Here is a 16,692-nt window from a genome sequence, read left to right on the forward strand (position 1 = left end):
CACGAATAAAAAAAAAAAAAAAAAAAAAAAAAAATCTGATTCTATGCAAATTCTCAAATATGACATTACAGTCAAAGCCATGGTAATACAACTATTGTGTCCTGTTACAAAGAGAACAGATTCTTAGTGAACTTATATAAATAACTATATCGTCATGAAAATAAGAACGCTTACTAAGAGTTTCCAAATTCTGGAGGGATCAGGGAGAAAGACAAATGTTTCAATTCTGCTTGCAAAGGTATAATTTACCCAACTGCTCTGATTCATAGTTAGCGTTAAGACGAAGGGCTTTCTTATATCTGGAAAACAAACATTAAAAAGCCGTATAACATTTCAGATAAAAAGTCATAAAAATTAGAATCCTATTCATCAGTTCATTCAGTCCTATGTAACTAATTCTCGTTGATCTTAATCATTTGTTAGCAGCTTTATGAAGCCATCAGGCTTGCCATTAGAGTTCTGTAATCTTACCCAGTTCAATGGTATGAACTAAAAGTTATCAGAAACCTATATTTGTCAAAAAGTCCTTTCTATGAATCTTCTTGAAGATGAAGCAGTTTTGCAGAAGCATCAGAGTAAAATAATAACTGTCTATAAATGACAAAGACAAAATAGCATGGTCAAAGATCTAATTACAATGCAACTGACGAGGAAATCTGGTTATTTCAATGACACAGTATTTTAAGATAATAGCTAGAATTATGACTGATAGCATTTTATCAGGACATAATCAGATTTTTAGGAATTTCACACAATTTTTAGAACATATATATTCATCAATGCAATATAACTTAAGATGGTTTATCACCACTTACTTGACAGTGCTTCCCATGTAATTTAACACGCCAATTAGTTTAATATCTCTCTTTGAGACGTTGAAGGGACCCTCTGAAAAATGCCAAAGTTTGCTACAGGTCAAAAGGACTTCATTTATAATTTGATTTGGGGACGTTTATCAAAGATATCAGAAGGTTTTAAAACATTTGTTCAAATAGGACCATAGGTCACTGTGAAATAATACTTAGCTATTCTCTTAACCAAAGTGACTTCACAGGCAAATACAGAAAGTTTAATAATTGTTAAAAAAAAAAAACACACCTTAGCTCTTGTAATATTAAAAAGACTCAGCGGACTCAATGTAAGTCATCAAAGACCTGATAAAACAACACAGGAAATTATTTTGATGAAACATAAACATCTCTGCTTTTTAGACAGACTACTCAGAGGTAAAGAAAAACCGTTCACAATTTCCCTATAATAGAAGACTTCTGTCTCTTTAACACAGAGAGAAAACCAAATTCTAATTTTGTACCAGTTTACTTTTAATATTTATTCACTCAGTTAAACTCATTTGAATCTTGGCCAGTCCTGACCATGCACAAAACTTTTTTCTAACGGTTCCTTTCTCCCAAACCTTCTGTAACTTCCTTTTTTACATTCAGATTTTATCATATGCTTTCCCTCTTTTTTTAAAAATTAATTTTCACTGGAGTATAGTTGCTTTACAATGTTGTGCTAGTTTCTACTGTACAGCAAAGTGAGTCAGCTATATGTATACATACATCCCCTCTTTTTTGGATTTCCTTCCCATTTAGGTCACCACAGTGCATTAAGTAGAGTTCCCTGTGCTATACAGTATGTTCTCATTAGTTGTCTATTTTATTCATAGTATCAATAGTGTATGTGTCAATCCCAATCTCCCAATTCCTCCCACTCCCCCCCATTTCCCCCCTTGGTGTTCATACGTTTGTTCTCTACGTCTGTGTCTCTCTTTCTGCTTTGCAAATAAGATTATACCATTTTTCTAGATTCTGCATATATGCGTTATTATACGATACTTGTTTTTCTCTTTCCGACTTACTTCACCCTGTATGACACTTTCTAGGTCCATCCATATCTCTACAAATGACCCAATTTCGTCCCTTTTAATGGCTGAGTAATATTCCATTGTATATATGTACCACATCTTCTTTATCCATTCATCTGTCGATGGACATTTAGGTTGCTTCCATGTCCTTGCTATTTCCCTCTCTTTTTTAAAACCTCTCTTTAGGACAAATTTACCTGCTTTTCCCTTAACAACATGCATTTCTATTCCTTATATCTTAAAAAAAAATTTCCTTGCAGATGAATATATTTTTCTTATTTATTTTAGTAGTTTTAATTATATGTAACAATTAGAGTTATTAACCCTTAGAAACCTAAATTTCTAGTGAAAACTAAAAAGTAAGCAATGTGAACTGTTTGCTACACCAGTATTTTTTGATTGGCAAACTTATGAATACATTTCATAGTTTCTAGAAACATATATTTCCTCATAGCATATTTTTTTTCAGTGTGGTATAAGACATGTTTCTAATGGACACAAACGTCTTTAGTTTTTCTGTAATAAGACAAAAGTAGGTAAATTTAAGACTTATTTAGCAACTAATGTTTCAGTATCTTCTCTTATTTGGAAATTATCTAGACATTCAATGAATAACCATCATTTAACTTAACTTAGGAAAACTCTAAACTTTTAAGTTACCAAAAGATTTTGGAAGCTAATTGTAAGTCTTATCGCACTTATGTCTATCTAAATCATTTGTTCCCAATAATTATGTGTAGATTACCCATGAAAACTTCATGAGATATTAGACAAAGTCAACCATCTTCCCAGGCTACTTTTCTTGCTGACAAATTTTGTAGCAGAGATAACATGAACTTATTTTACTTTTGGTAAACCTAGGTAGAATAAAAGTTTTACATTTAATGTTGATAACTCTAAAGACATGCCTATTTTAATTAAACCAATAACTTTAGGGCTTCCCTGGTGGCGCAGTGGTTGAGAGTCTGCCTGCCGATGCAGGGGACGCGGGTTCGTGCCCCAGTCCGGGAAGATCCCACATGCCGCAGAGCGGCTGGGCCCGTGAGCCATGGCCGCTGAGGCTGCGCATCCGGAGCCTGTGCTCCGCAACGGGAGAGGCCACAACCGTGAGAGGTCCGCGTACCGCAAAAAAAAAAAAACCCAATAACTTTAAATTTGCTTTTACTTGCTAAAGGTTAATCTTAGACCATGTGAACTTGAAAAACATTTGGGTTACTTTCTATTACACTTCTGAGATTTAGAAATATTTAATTCATAAGTGCTTACTTTTAAGCCTAAATTAAATAGAGCTCCTTTACAAATTAATTTTGGCAATACCATCTGGAGGTAGAAAAACACCATATCTAAAACGGACACATGTAGGGACTTCCCTGGTGGCACAGTGGTTAAGAATCAGCCTGCCAACGCAGGGGACGCGGGTTTGATCCCTGGTCCGGGAGGATCCCACATGCCGTGGAGCAACTAAGCCCATGAGCCACAACTACTGAGCCTGCACTCTAGAGCCCATGAGCCACAACTACTGAGCCTGAGTGCCACAACTACTGAAGCCCGCACGCCTAGAGCCCGTGCTCCTCAACAAGAGAAGCCACTGCAGTGAGAAGCCTGCGCACCGCAGTGAAGAGTAGCCCCCGCTCGCCACAACTAGAGAAAGCCTGCGAGCAGCCAAAAGTAAAATTAATTAATTAAAAAAAATAAAACGGACACACGTACAGACACAATCTGAGATCTCATAGCTTTCATTTTAAAACTTCAGTCATGAATCTGGGATAACAGTATAAAATTCACTATTTTATAAATAACAGTTGGAATAAGTTAAGTGTATCTGCTCAGACGGTTAAGGCTTTTTACTATTTGTGAAAAAGACTTTTTAAGATTTGTGTTTGTCCTTGACAAATCATTGAGGCTGTGAATTAGATTTTGAGTGAAGGAGCCTTTCCAGCAGTGGGTACTTTTAAAAAAGGTCTCATTCCCTTTGGTTTCAGGTTCTACTGAATGAACCAGGTTCAGTCTCAGGGGACTGTGGGCTGTGTTTACACTTCCTGACTTTGTAGAAATTTGCAAGATGAAGACAGTTGTTTTCAATTCCCTAAATATCTGGGCTGCCACCTAAATGATATCAAAAGGCTGATCTGCTCATCCAACTACATTTTCTTTAATTTGCTTCTTTATATCAGAGAGAAGGTTTCCAACTAAAATGGAAATAAAAAGATTTCTATGTTCTAGAATTTCAGGGTTCAGTGTACCATGCCTTCAAAAAGTCTGCATAAGGCATTCAATAAAGGCCCTCTTTCCTAGTGCACAAGTCAACCCCAGATCAAGTCACCCTACAGGCAAAAAGCCTCCACTATTCCTCCTATCTGTCCCGATTATCAGTCCCTAGTTTCCACCTCACACCATGTGGGTTCAGGCAACGCTATTCATTCCCTTTAGTACGTTCAATTCACTTTGCCTGAAGGGTGGATTTACATGCCCTATCTTACAATATTAGGCAGGAAAAACACTCTCCAGTGAGACAGTGTCCACCCCCATAATACAATCAGGCAAAAGAGGTGGAACTGAAACAGGAGGGAAATGGGCAGGGCACAACTTTTGAAAGAATGACATAGCCCGAGGACGTGACATAAACTGATTAGAACCAAATGGGCCCAAGATGGCAGACAAGTAGACTTCCACTAGACCTTGAGCCTCAGTATATGCTCACTGTAACCCATCAGCAAGCTAAATGACACACCCACAGGCGCCATGACAGTTCCAAGACAGACCATAGGGATCAAAAGTGGGCGGTGGCCCAATTCCTGGAAATCCCCGCCCCTTCCCAAAATAGCTGGAATACTCCTCCCACTCATTAGCCTATGAAATTACCCACCCCTATAAAAACTGACAACCCCATACCCTGGTGCCTTTCTCACCTGAGATGGCCCACAGTCTGTCTGTGGAGTGTGTTTCTCTCTAAATAAATCCACTTCTCACCTATCACTTTGTCTCTCACTGAATTCTTTCTGCAATGAGACATCAAGGACCTGAGCTTCATTAGGTCCTGAGGCCAGGTGTGTGATCTCACGGTTGGAAGACCGTGGGTTTTGGCCGGGTTCGAGTCCTGGCTGCATGGGTTCAAGTCCCAATCTGAGGTGCACGGTTTCACAGCCACCTTACACAAAGCCCATTCAAATACACCAATTCTCTTATAAACTTTCACCTCAATTCTATCCACTCTTATACCTCTAACCACAGTCTCCGCTAGGACCCCATCAACAAATCTTGGTCTTATAATACGGGGTAGGGGAAGTGTTCCCACCCAGATAGAACTTCCATTCCCGTAAAACACTTAGGCCATGTTGATATAACCTCTTCACATAATGTCCATTCAAACATTTCAACCTTTATAATCCTCTCAACACTCCGTACGTTTACATTTTCTCAATCTAAGTGTACGCCGAGTCAGGCTTCCATCAGTGGGTTTTGGTACCACAGCTCATGGGACTCCCGCATCAAGGAGTCCTGGAAACTTCTATCACCTAGCAGTCTTACCCACTCCAGTGTAAAAGGCTTTGGTTCCCAGTGAGGGATGGAGGCAAGGAACCCAGTTCCTTTGTTAGTCTTTAACTTAATTAATTGGCCTAACTGTTGCCCCAAGCAATTGCTGGTCAGGTTTCTCATTGTAATTTTTTCCTTCTGGCTTTTAAAAATTTCACCAAACCGGGGTAAATGGAACAAATTTGTTTGGTGCTCTTTAATGTTAGGGGATCTTAGGGGGGGTCCCTTTGGCTCACCCAGTCTTAGGTAGTGCTGTTTTAAAATGTTTGTTTTAATCCCATCAATGTCTGTTTTATTTATCGCATTTTAAAATAACCATCTAGGGCTTCCCTGGTGGCGCAGTGGTTGAGTCCGCCTGCCGATGCAGGGGACACGGGTTCGTGCCCCGGTCCGGGAAGATCCCACATGCCACAGAGCAGCAGGGCCCGTGAGCCATGGCCGCTGGGCCTGCGCGTCCGGAGCCTGTGCTCCGCAACGGGAGAGGCCGCAGCAGCGAGAGGCCCGCGTAGCGCAAAAATAAAATAAAATAAAATAAAATAAAATAAAATAACCATCTAAAGATTTCCATCCTGCTGGGATGAGTCCTGCGACTCTTTCTGATTCCTCCTTATTCTGTCACTTTCAGTATTTGCCTTATTTACCTTATTTATTAATAACCCTTTAAAAATTTCCACCTTGTTGGGAAGAGTCCCTTTGACTCTCCCCTCAGCTTCTTCCCATTCTCTTAATGTCCAAGGGAAATATAATGGGAGCCACATACGGGATTTAAAGTTTTCTAGTGGTCATATTTTAAAAAAAGTAAACCAAACGAAAACAACAAAAACAAAACAAAACAAAACCCACAACCAGGTGAAATCAATTTTAATAACATTTTATTTAACCCAATATATGCAAATGTTATCTCAACATAAAGCCAATATAAAAATTATTAGATATTTTAATTTTTTTTTTCATAGTAAGGCTTAAAATCTGGTGTATATTTTATACGCCAGATGTGTTATAGCACATCTCAATTCGGATGCTGGATTTCCATCAGAAATACTTGACCTATATCTAGATTTCATAAAATTTATAGTTGAGAAGGCAGGTTCACCTACCCACATGCTCCAACACACACGTCAGTTTTCCCGTGATGCACTGAGACCCTGCTTGCTCTGGGAGCTCGCGGCTCTGGGCTTCTGTCCTGGTGCTTTTCTTCTGAGCACCTCGCACGCTCTATAATGATGTCTGCCTTCGTCACTACTGCAGTTCTCAACAAACGGTGCACATAGGTAAGCATCCACAGCATATTGGCTGAATAAATATATTTATATCAAAATTAATAAAATCCAGAATTCCCCCCTCTCCTAAGAGTTAGAAGACCCGCTGGTCTACAGGGATGTAAGCTGTTGGAAGAGGGTGGGGTCTCTCCCATCTTCTCAGAGGTTGAGGGGCAAAGGCCTCACTTCTGATCCCTCCACCCCTCTGCACGGGACAACGGCAAGACAGGACAGCCCCCCAGCTGCTGTCACACCAAACGCACACCCACACTTGCGCCTGGACCCTCTCCACTCAGTCCTGACTTCCCCAGGGCTGCTTTTCAATAGTGCCAAAGGCAGCAGGGCTCACTTCGGTCCCGGCGTCATGTTTTCTAACTGTTTGCCTTGGGTTCCTTTCAACCTGATCAGGACCTTTCTAGAGCCACATGAAGACTCACAAGGACCAAGAGAGAATGGGACCGGTTGCTGCTCAGACTGGAAACCGGCAGGATGACAGGAGCCCCCCGACCAGCAGTCAGGCCTTACCGCCCACCCAACATCTAGCCCACCCAACCTCTTTTAAAATGTAAAAGAACAATGATTTTCTATGTCAGCTTCCCACTTAGCAACCAAAGAACACATGTGTGTAACTTTTATATATGACCAGGGACCGATGCTGGGTCTATCTGCACACCTGAAACCACAAAGGCCTTAGCTATGAGGGGTTTGGTAAAAGGATGTGACAGGATTCTACCCTCCATACACTGTTTAGGATCCTTTGTAGCCTTCTTCCAGCATGCCGGGGACAAGCAGCCCTAGACAGCTGGCATTACCGCCAGGAGTCCCAGGAACGGTCCTGGAGGCAGGGATGATCTACCTGAGGAGATGGCACAGGGTGGAGCTGGACTACGGCCCCGGCATCCTTCTCTGTGGTGGCAGTGGGGCAGGGATCCCACCTTGGTGCTCAAAGTCAAGGCTCTCAGAAGGGGAGCGAGGTTACGTGGCCCCAGAAAAATTACCTTTCCAGGAGGACAGGGAAGGGCTCGGGGAGAGGGCAGGACAGATTTTGTACAACCTACTGGGGCATGAAGACCAGCACCTGTTTTTTGCCAAACAATAAAATATCACCCAGAGTGAATGCACAGGTCTCATCGCTGGGGCTTCCATCGACGGCTCAGCCAATGAAACTAACTCATCAAACACAGGCTGAGAGCTCGGGCCTGCCCGCCCTTTCCTCTGGGGCTTTCCCAGCGCAGATCTAGGAGCCCGGAGACAGGCCAGCTTGCCAGGTCACCTGTTAGCCTGAGCAATGGAGCTCACAGAGCCCGGCTCGGTGGCCATGGGGTCAGAGGACGTGCACTGGCTAAATATAGCTCAGCAGCACATTTTTAAAATAAAGCAAAATGTAAAACAGCAGGTTAAATTTCTGAGACAGTATTTCTTCCTTGCCCTGAGGAGAAGAAACGCTGCAGTGGTGGGCGGGAGTCTGCCCTCTCCTCCGCGCTCCCCGTCCTGCGTAGGGCAGACCTCTCCACCGAGGGGCCCTAGCCCAGGGGCTCCCGCAGACCCTGGTGGGAGGTGGGAGGCGGCTTCAGGTCACAGAAGCTGAAGCGGCAGCCGTCCTGCATGTCTCCCAGAGAGACGCCGTCCAGGCAGTGGTCTGCGAAAGCTCTGGTGTTGCCCCACGGGCCTGTCCTCTCCAGTGTGGCCTGGAGAAGTTCTCGGATCCTTCGGTTTTCCTTGGAGGTGGACTCCCAAACAACGTCAAGCTCGCCTTCCATTTCTCTGAGAGAAATAAACAATATAAAGAAAAAGTTTAAAATAACACAATTTAAAAAATATTTATAGAGCCCTTATGAATCCTAAAGTAGTGAGAAGCCAAGTGAAAGAATGTTTAAAGTCAGAGAACAGAGCCCATTGTGCGTGGGTTCTGAAGCAAAGATTCCCAGTGTCGAACGAAGCCTGATGTCCCCTGGAAATAGAAAAAAATACAAAGGCACAGGCTGAAAATGACGTCTTAGATTTCCTCTCTATGTCCTGCCTTTTCTTCTATTTTGGCACCAGTGCACACACCCTTTGCTCTCCATGGCATTAATGTTACAAAAATAAAACACAATAACTGCAGTGGCTGACCTACAGCGCAACGGCCTGGCTGTGGGCGCCCACAGAGCATGGGCCCTGTAGGCCTCTCCAGTGTCCCCACTGCGACCTGACCAACACTCAGACACCTTTCACAGCCTCCATCCACAGAGCCACTGATGGGCCCAGACACAGAGAGTGAGTGAGAGGGTGAGGAGGAGACCAACTGTGGAGAGTGAGGATCACAACCCAGGTCACAGAGAAGACTGGCCCAGACCATGTGCCAGGAGGGCGAGTGTCCAGAGGGAACCAAGGCTGAGCCAGGACTGTGTGACGGGCCCCATGTGGGCAGCTGAGGAAACAGGGCAGGCAAGGTACACATGTCCTCACAGGGCTGTGGTCCACTGGGGGAGCAGACCAGATACCTGCCACCACCTCACATGAGCCCCATGGGGAAGGAAAAGCAAGCCTCAGCCTGAGAGGAGGAATGGGCCTCGTGCAGGACGGCAGGGCTGGGAAGGCCAGCTCTTTCACAGACACTGCCCGGTGGTTACGCAAAATGTTAGCAACTGGATTACCAGGTGGACTCAGCACTGTTGTTTAAAGAGGAGGACACCACAGAGATTCAGGGAGGCCAGTGACACATCCACTCGTCCAGTGTCACTTTCCTTGTGAACTGTTGTTTCCTTCCAAAGCCCATGATGCCCACTAATTACTCTATGTCTAAAAAATCTCCATCCTTCCATTTTCTGATGCAAAACACCCAGATGTTTGATACATTACATCATGATAATGTACAGTTAAACTCAAAACAAAGAGAGAAGGAAATCTCTAAGGGAAGAAAATAAAAAAAGAGGATTAAACTGAAACCACAGAGTTTGGCAAACAAAATGTTTGTATTGCTTTGAGGACAAAAGCCCATGCTAGAAACCCAGATTTCTGTAGAATGGAGACTAGTCTTGGGCGCATGCAAACTGGGTGCAACAGAAAACCACAGGGCTCACTCACATCCATGTTTCCCCTCTTCCTCCTAGCAACACTGTGAACTATGTGTCCCAGAATTAGGCAGGTAAGTGGATATATGTGAAGAACCCTCAAAGGAGGGATGTTTGGGTGGAAAAATCTGCCAATCTTCAAAAGAAATCTGCTCTGAGAGGCTCCTTGGGGACTGTAGCCACTGACTTGTTCTCAAATGAATCTGGGGTTTGAATATACACTGTTCCCCATTGTAGAGCATCCCCAGCCCCTGACTGGAGTGAACCAAGAGTAAAAAGACATTTTTGAGACAATCAGGGAAAAAACTCAATGGATGAGTTAAAAGTACATTGGACACAACCAAAGAGAGAATTAATGAAGTGGAATATTGAGCAGAGGAAACCACCCAGAATGCAGCTCAGAAAAATATATTATTAAGAAGTTACACATTCATTGTAAATGTGATAATGGCATTGTGAAATTTTTTTTGGTTTTGGTCATGCAGCTTTCACGATCTTAGTTCCCTGACCAGAGATCGAACCCAGGCCCTCAGCAGTGAAAGTGCAGGGTCCTAACCACTGGACCGCCAGGGAATTCCCTGTGAATATTTTTAAAGTCCTTTTGTATTTTAAAAAAAGCATTACTGTAGATTCTTTTTTAAGTTAATAATAAAATTAAAGTGACTCCAGGTTTGGAAATACTCTCTGGCACCAAAGAAAAGCAAATGCAAACCTTCTCTGGAGAAAACATCCTCAGTCCAGGCCCCTAGGACTCCACAGACTAAATTCAACCCATACGTGAGTTCATGGTAAAAAAAATTACTGTACGTAGAATAAAATAAGCCACACAGAGCAAGAGTCAACAAAACCAGATTTCAGACCCCCAAATTGTAGATAATGAAGCTGTCACACACAGAATATAAAATAACTATGAATAAAATGTTAAAAGAAATAAAAGATGTATTAAAGATAAGCAAAGACCAAAAATTTATTTTTAAAACGACTAGGTAGATTTTCAAAAGAACCAAACAGTACTTCTGAAATTGAAATATACAGTTGTTGAAATAAAAAACCTCCATGGCTAGGTTAAACAGTACATTGAACAAAACTGAACATAGAACTAGTAAACAGAAATATTGAGAATTACCCAGAATGTAGACCAGAAAAACAAGGAGATAGAAAATGTAAAAGATAAGACACATGAAAAGATTCAATAAGAAGGTCTAACATACATTTAATATGAGTTCCAGAAGGAAATCTAGAAACAATGAGGGGAAAAGACTTATTTTAAGAGATAGATAATGACTGGTAATTCCCCGGTGGTCCAGTGGTTAGGATTCTGCACTTCCATTGCAGGAGGCACAGGTTTGATCCCTGGTCAGGGAATTAAGATGCCACAAGCCACACGGCACAGCCAAAAAAAAAAAAAAAAAAAAGAGAGAGAGAGATAACGACTGAGAATTTTCTGGAAGTAATGAAAGACACAAAATCACAGATATAGAGAATAACTTATACCAAGCAGATAAGTGAAAAGAAATTGATAGCTAAATACAATGAAACTGCAGACTACAAGAGACAGAGGAGATCTTAAAATAGGCAAGAGAAATGATGGATCATCTAGTTTTAAAAATGACAAAAGAGTTCTCAACAGCAATAATGAAACAGAGAAGACAGTGGAATGTGCTGAGAGAACAGACTGTCAAGGTAGAACCCAGCAAAAATCAACTCACAAGGATGAGGGCAAAATGCAGACATTTTCAGATAAACAAAAACTAAGAAAGCTTACTCTCACTAAAACTTCTAAAGCATGTACTTTTGGAAGGAGGAAAATAATCTGAGAAATAAGGTCTAAGATGCAAAAGAGAATAGTAAGCAAAGAAACTGGTAAACTCTAGGTAAATCAAAATAAAATAACTATATTGAAACTAGTAATATGTAATTTCTGGGGCTAAAAACAATGATATAAAATAGATCTTTGCTTTTCATCTTCACGTATCTGTATCTACATGTAATGACACTAGACAACAAGAGCATATAAACTGAGTGGGAAATAATTGGGTTAGAGCATTAGGTCTTGCATTTGCGGGTAGAGAAGTAGAGGTGCTGATTAACTTTAGATTTTTGTTAGTGTTAGGTATCCATATGAAATTTCAAGGGCAACCACTAAAAGAACATAAATAGAATGTTTAACTTTCAAACCATTAAAGGGCAAAACATGGAATAAGGGAGAAAGTAAAAAACAAAGTTCCATTTTATTAACGCAATTCTAAACCTCCTGTCTGGCAAGAAAGTTGGTACCGGCCCAACGTGTACAAAGTGACCACTTATGGTGGTAAGAACTTCTGTGACTACAGAAAACCTGTTAGATAAGACTTCATTTTGCCTGGCATTAAGAAACATTTGGCTGATAGAAAACATAAACAGCTGCCTGCGTTCTGTCTGGTAACAAATACACAGATTCTACTATAACTTGAAGAAAATCACATTCGAGTGTCATTATGATTCTTCCATGTGCATCAGTTCACGTCCCAGTCTGTCAAAGACAACACAGCCATCCTGAAAAGGCCGACTTAAATGTGAACCCGAACTACGTGAGGGGACCACCAGGTTCACCTCCACAAAACATGCGCCGTTCCCCAGGGTTTCCAATACACTGGCAATACCTCCTCTATCACACGTTTAAAGGACAAAGGTGTAACTGACAGAGTACCTTACAGCCACAGAGAACATGATATACCCATAATCTTATGACTGTGATCTTATGAAAAGGGAAGAATCTGAAATTTAAAGTTCTCAGAAATGGGAACATAATGGCAGAAATAAGACATTTAATCAAAGATTAATAAAATCTCCCAAGAAAATGGAATAGAATAAAAATATCAAAGAGATGGAAAAGAGGGGGGGAAAGGGAAGGACAATGAGAGGACTGGATTGATTTAGGAAGTCCAATATTCAAACAACAGGAATTTTTAAAGGAGGGATTAAAGACCTGGGATCTACTGTACAGCACTGGGACTATAATTGCCAGTGCTGTACACTGGAAAGTTGCTAAGACAGTAGATCTTAAATGTTCTCACCATAACAACAACAAAATGGTAATTACATGAGGTGAAGGATGTGTTAACCTCATGGGGGTGATCATTTCACAATATATATGTGTATCAAATCACACTGTACACCTCAAACTTATACAATGTTCTATGTCAATTGCTAGGGAAAATCTTGTCAAAGAAAAAAAACGAGGAGCAAGTAAAAAAACCAATATTAAAATATATTTAATATTAAAATCAGATAAAACTAAAACGTAAAAACAAAAAGAAGCAATCAAATGAACAAATCAGGTCCAGAGGGTTTTACTGGAGGATTCTACCAAACATTCAAAAAACAAAGACATTGCAGCGGGGCTGGGGTGGCCAGACCTTTTCTGCTGCAGCGCCTGGTCCAGGACATCCTGCTTGTCCTGCAGCATCCGATGGAGGTGTCTCATCTCCTGCTGGTACTGAGCTGTCTTGCTAGCAAAGTCTTCCTGCTGCTCTGTCAGACGGTGACTGATGTCACCCATCTTCAGGGCCGCCTGCTTCCTGTACCCCTGGGGGAGGAGGATGATCTCTGAGTGAGGGGGTGCTGCCCGTGGCCCAGGCGAATAGCTTTGTGGATGCGTTCCCTCTCCACTCCTTGGCCTGTCAGAGGCCCTGAACTGAGTAAGCCCTGGGCAAGTCTGATCTGAGAGGGCAAGTCTGGATCACAAAAGTCACATAAAGTAATAAAAGAATTTCAAGTATAATAAAACCAAATGTCTGACTTGTATCATGCCTAGTTTTTTATATGCCACAAATAAAAATTAAAACAGAAGGACCTGGCAAGGTCTGTCATACTCTATTGGTAAACAGGTGACTGAGATAAAAGCCTGATTCACTTATTTTCCTTCTTACATTTTTATTGTATAGTACTTACGGTTAATAGATTTCCCTCAGAGCATTTCCAAAACTGTTGTCACATAGATTCTGACGTGTAGTTCCCATAGGTTCAGTTCTCGTTAGAAATTATGACATTCAATTTATACATCTCCTCTGACCCAAGAGTTAGTTTACTATACAGTTTTTACATTTCCAGGTGAAAGAACATTTTCTGCTCTCTGATTTTGTTGATTAATTTCTGGTATTTATCTTTTTGATCAACAAATGTCTGCCTTATTTCTATTTTAGGGGTTTATTGAGGCTTTTTTTTTTTTTTGGCAGCCAGTCTATGATCAATTTTTGTGATTGTTCTGTATGTGTGTGTGTGTGTACACACACACACACACACACACATATACACACATAAATAAACCTTATAGATTATGTTGTAAAATCTTCTATATTCTTACTTTTGTATAACTTCTTGATCTGTCTTAGACCAAGAGAAGCGGATCACAGCTCCTATTATCACTAAGTTTCCATTTCCCCTTGTATCTCCTGTAGTTTATAAAATTTGCTGCTGTGTTATTTAGTACGTAGGCATTCATAAGTACTATATATTATTAACTGTAGTCTTTAGCATTATCGAGCCCTCTCCTTTTTTTTTGGTCTCATTTAGTGCTTTTGGCCTGAATTCCCTCTTGGCGGATGTAAAGATCACAACTATGCTTTGCTTTTGTTTGCAAGAATCTGAATTATCTTCACTCATCCTTTTATTTTTCATCCTTCTGAAACACTGCTCCTGACTGTCTCTTTCCTGACTGTCTCTTGGTTCTGGCATGTAACAGTGTTTTCCTTTATAATATAATCTAAAATTGTTTCCTGTTAATGGGTGAATTAAGCTCATTTATATTTTCTATAGGGCAGACTTGTTTGCCTCAATTTTATCTCATGTTTTATTGTTTTATCTACACATATTTTTAAAGACTTTAATGTAGTCTGTTTTCTTTGCTCTTTTTTGCTGTTGTAACTTTGCTATTAAGGAATGAATCTCTTTTGATTCTTGTGGTTACTTTTATTTTTATGCCTTTATATTACATGTCCTTAGTCCCCTTATTTATTAAAGTAGCATAATGTTAGCTCCTGACAATCTTTTCTTCACTCTTCCCCTACTTAAATATGCTTAAGCTCCTCCTACTGAAGTTTTCATCTTTAAATGATATCTTTTGACCTCAGTTATTACAGGTGACGCAATCAGCAAACTCATTCTTTCTAACTTCCTTCCCCCTTTACCTATCGTTTTTGCCTTGGTTGTATGACTTCTACATTGTCAGGTTGTATTATGTCTACATGGAACTGCATCAGCCGTACCCCTGCTTTTTGAAAGTCTTAGTTCACAGTTAAATATATTCTTTGCTCATGAGCAGTACTCTTCTGAAATGTGCCCAATCATTGCTTGGCTGAACTCAAGTTGATGGATCCTTAGGAAAGGTTTATAGAAAAAATGTTCCAGAGTTCTTATATGGTCACAGCTGTCTGAAGAGCAGCCTGGTTGGATGAAAACATCCTTGAATATTCATAGATGGAATTCCACTGTTCTCTGGCATTCAGTGTTGTTGTTGAGAAGTGTGATGCCAACATGATTTTCTTTTTCTTATGTCCTGGTCTTTTGCTTGGGTGTCCAAGGTATTCTTTCTTCATCTTGAAGTCACAGGTCTTGATGTCTATTTTCTAGGGCCATCCTGGGTCAGTTTTTCATAGGTACTTAATGTGCCCTTTCAATATGTAGATTCAACTCTTCATTTATTTCAGAACATTTTATGAATAAAAACTTTTAAGAATTACTCTTTGGAGCAGAATAAGTACCATTGTTTTGATTTCTGCTTTAGGTAAACTGGATCTCTATCACTTTCTACTATTGTTTTTTTTTTTTTTGGCTGCACATTGCAGCTTGCAGGATCTTAGCTCCCTGACCAGGGATCGAACTCGGGCCCCCAGCAGTGGAAGCACAGAGTCCTAACTACTGGATGGCCAGGGAGTTCCCTCTACTAGTTCTTTTTATTTCTGCCTTCTTGTCTTTGCCTTTCTCATTTATCCTTTATGTCCCTTATCCTGCTTCTATGATATCTTTCTCCCTGGGCTCCTTATAATTTAGTCTACATTTCTCCTTTCCTTCTATTTCTTCCCTGAGTTGTGTCAGTTCCATTTCACATCCTCCTTTGTCTGGCCATCTGTGTCTCTGCTTTTTGACATTTTCCCCCAGCTTTTACTGTTTTATTGAGTTTGAGCTACCTGGCTACCCGCCTACCTCCTTACTTGTCTATCTACCTACCAACGTATCAGTTCACCTTAGAGTACAGGTTTCAATTTTGATCTCCTTTGTGGCAACATTATTTCTGATGCGCTTACATCACGTGTAAGAAAATTATACTTCTACTTTTCTTAAAGAATTTTTGTATGGAGGCCACTGAATTCTTTTGGGATGAGATGAGGTTCCTGCGACGGTGAGAGCAATGGGTCAACTTCCAAGCTTCACACACCACTTCTCTTGCGGTCCCTTCTCCGGCTCTCTGAATCCAGCCTGGTTCTGAAATACTTCTGCCTGCAGCTCTGATTTCCCAGATCTCATCATTGCCCTGACCTCCAAGTTGATGTCCTCACTTTTAGGAGGGTTTTGCTAAGGTTTCCTGAGATGTCACCTCCGAATTTTTTTTTTTAAGATGTTTTTTTGATGTGGACCAGTTTTAAAGTCTTTATTGAATTTGTTACAATATTGCTTATGTTTTTTTCTGTTTTAGTTTTTGGCCACGAGGCACTCGGGATCTTAGCTCCCCGACCAGGGATTGAACCCGCACCCCCTACATTGGAAGCGTGGAGTTCTCAACCACTGGACCACCAGGGAAGTCCCTGCCACCTCTGAATTTTGACAAGCCTTTTCCAGGTCCCTTCTCCTCACTTTCCCAGAGATCCTGCCCTGTCTGACCTGGATCTGCCTCACAGATTTCTTCTCTGGGTGACTGGGTGGAACTTTTTTATTTTTACTGCTCTTATTCAGATGAACAGTAATGAGACAAATTCCCAAGACAAGGCCAACCGCTCTGAAG

At 41.0% G+C, this 16,692-nt stretch overlaps 1 protein-coding gene across 4 annotated transcripts in view; it reads right to left on the reverse strand.

Moving 5' to 3' along the window:
• Positions 1–6,292: 6,292 nt before the first annotated feature.
• CEP89 (centrosomal protein 89) overlaps positions 6,293–16,692 on the reverse strand; it is an 81,035-nt gene continuing 70,635 nt past the window's right edge. For 3 of the 4 annotated variants that reach the window (XM_024734126.1, XM_024734123.1, XM_024734122.1), the window contains 2 exons: positions 13,112–13,281; positions 6,293–8,424 (listed from right to left, as the gene is read on the reverse strand). In XM_024734126.1, coding sequence (XP_024589894.1) covers positions 8,184–8,424; positions 13,112–13,281 — 411 coding nt within the window. In that variant the 3' untranslated portion in view covers positions 6,293–8,183. The remainder of the gene's footprint in view (positions 8,425–13,111; positions 13,282–16,692) is intronic. The other variant, XM_024734124.1, reaches the window with a different exon arrangement.

This window comes from Neophocaena asiaeorientalis, unplaced genomic scaffold, assembly GCF_003031525.2.
Source record: "Neophocaena asiaeorientalis asiaeorientalis breed wild unplaced genomic scaffold, Neophocaena_asiaeorientalis_V1.1 scaffold280, whole genome shotgun sequence".
Lineage (NCBI taxonomy): Eukaryota > Metazoa > Chordata > Mammalia > Artiodactyla > Phocoenidae > Neophocaena > Neophocaena asiaeorientalis.